Here is a 1,625-nt window from a genome sequence, read left to right as displayed (position 1 = left end):
TTTGATTTATATATTTTTTTTATTTATATGTGCTAAATATCTTGAAATGAAGGCACATAATGATTCCCGTGCATTAATAATAGAAAGGGACAAAAGAATAAAAATTAAACTTTGTTGTATTAAATTTACCTAACATACTTTTAATATCTACAGAGTTTCAAATACTAAGATTTCATCCTTTGATATCTTGACTAGTGCATTTTTTCTAGTCTTTGCTGGCGGCTTTCAAATACTTATCCACTTTTACTTACAAGCTAATCTGCAAGCAACACAATTACTTATTTTGTCTTTATGTAATGAGATTGTTCCACCAGATCTTGAAAAATCTTGTAGAAAAAATAGCTTTAATACATCCTATATCTTGGTCTATGGATTAGTGGCCGGATAAATTGGTCAGTGAGAGCCTCTGAACACAAGTATCAGAATGAACTCATCTGCTTCCAGCCAACATTTGGTTCTTCAGCCATTTTGGGATTACATCCTCGCGGAGTTTGGTGGCCCTGTGAATAGCCCTGCTTTCCCTGTCTTGCTTGCATTTTCTGGCTTTCTGTGCTTCAGTTTACCATTTGCTGTTATAGACATTTTGGGAGAGAGATGCCAATTTTTCTATCAATACAAAATTCAGAAGGACAAGCAACCAACAATAAGGATGATGATTTTCTGTGTTTGGAGGGCTGTGGTCAACCATGTGATATATGTTTTTCCAGTTGTATTTTTGAATTGGTTGTGGATGCCACCTATATCCTTGCCAGTAAGTGCTCCTTCCATTTGTACTCTTTTCGGGGAGGTCTTGGGATGTCTGCTTTTGTTTGACTTACAGTACTTTATATGGCATGTTCTACACCATAAAAACAGCTGGTTATACAAAAAGGTCCATGCTGTTCATCACGAGTATGTGGCACCATTTTCATGGGCTAGTCAGAACCTCAGTGGCTATGAGTTGATGACTGTTGGCTTTTGGAGTACCATGAATCCACTTCAATTAGGATGTCATCCATTGACATCATGGACTTGTAACATTATTAGTATTTGGATGTCTGTAGATGATCACGTAGGCTATAATTTTCCCTGGTCCTTTCACCATATATTTCCATTTGGCTTATATGGAGGCACTTTAGCCCATGACTTGCATCATCAAAAGCCAGGAACAAACTTTGCTCCATTTTTTCGACATTGGGACTTAATTTGTGGAACTGCTTGCTCTACTAGTGCAAAAGCCTAATATCCAATTGTGTTGTAAAAGTTACTATACTTGGTAAAACAGCAAAGTAAAGGGAAACCAAACAGTAAATTACACATTAATCAAGAGACCAATAGAGATTTCTGGTGTTTAATCCATGAAATAAAAGATTCTTAAAATGTGTTTTTACATACAGTATATATACTATGTACTCTGCATTTCATTCAGATCCACCCATACAAAGGAATATATACAATCATCTGTGCAATTCAGTACATGTGTGATTACAGTCTAAGATTCATAAAACGTGATTGGTAACTTTTATCATGGTCATATTACGCAATGTATTAGTAAAATATATATTGATATTAAACCATTAAAATAAAATATTTTGTTATACCGTAAACACTTCAGTGTTATAACGTAACACTGGAATATGGAATCT

At 34.9% G+C, this 1,625-nt stretch overlaps 1 protein-coding gene across 1 annotated transcript; it reads left to right on the top strand.

Annotated features, from left to right (window-relative positions):
• Positions 1-424: 424 nt before the first annotated feature.
• Positions 425-1,222, top strand: LOC141165131 (cholesterol 25-hydroxylase-like protein 1, member 1). Its single transcript, XM_073650771.1, has one exon. It carries the CDS (start codon positions 425-427, stop codon positions 1,220-1,222), a length of 798 nt encoding a protein of 265 aa, XP_073506872.1.
• Positions 1,223-1,625: the final 403 nt, after the last annotated feature.

Source organism: Phyllobates terribilis, unplaced genomic scaffold, assembly GCF_046119375.1.
Source record: "Phyllobates terribilis strain yellow unplaced genomic scaffold, ASM4611937v1 Scaffold_11__3_contigs__length_659146591, whole genome shotgun sequence".
NCBI classification, from domain to species: Eukaryota; Metazoa; Chordata; class Amphibia; order Anura; family Dendrobatidae; genus Phyllobates; species Phyllobates terribilis.
This window is presented reverse-complemented; position numbering and strand designations above follow the sequence as displayed.

Excerpts from the sequence above, each read along its gene's own strand:
- LOC141165131 (XM_073650771.1), top strand. The coding sequence starts at position 425 with ATGAACTCATCTGCTTCCAGCCAACATTTGGTTCTTCAGCCATTTTGG.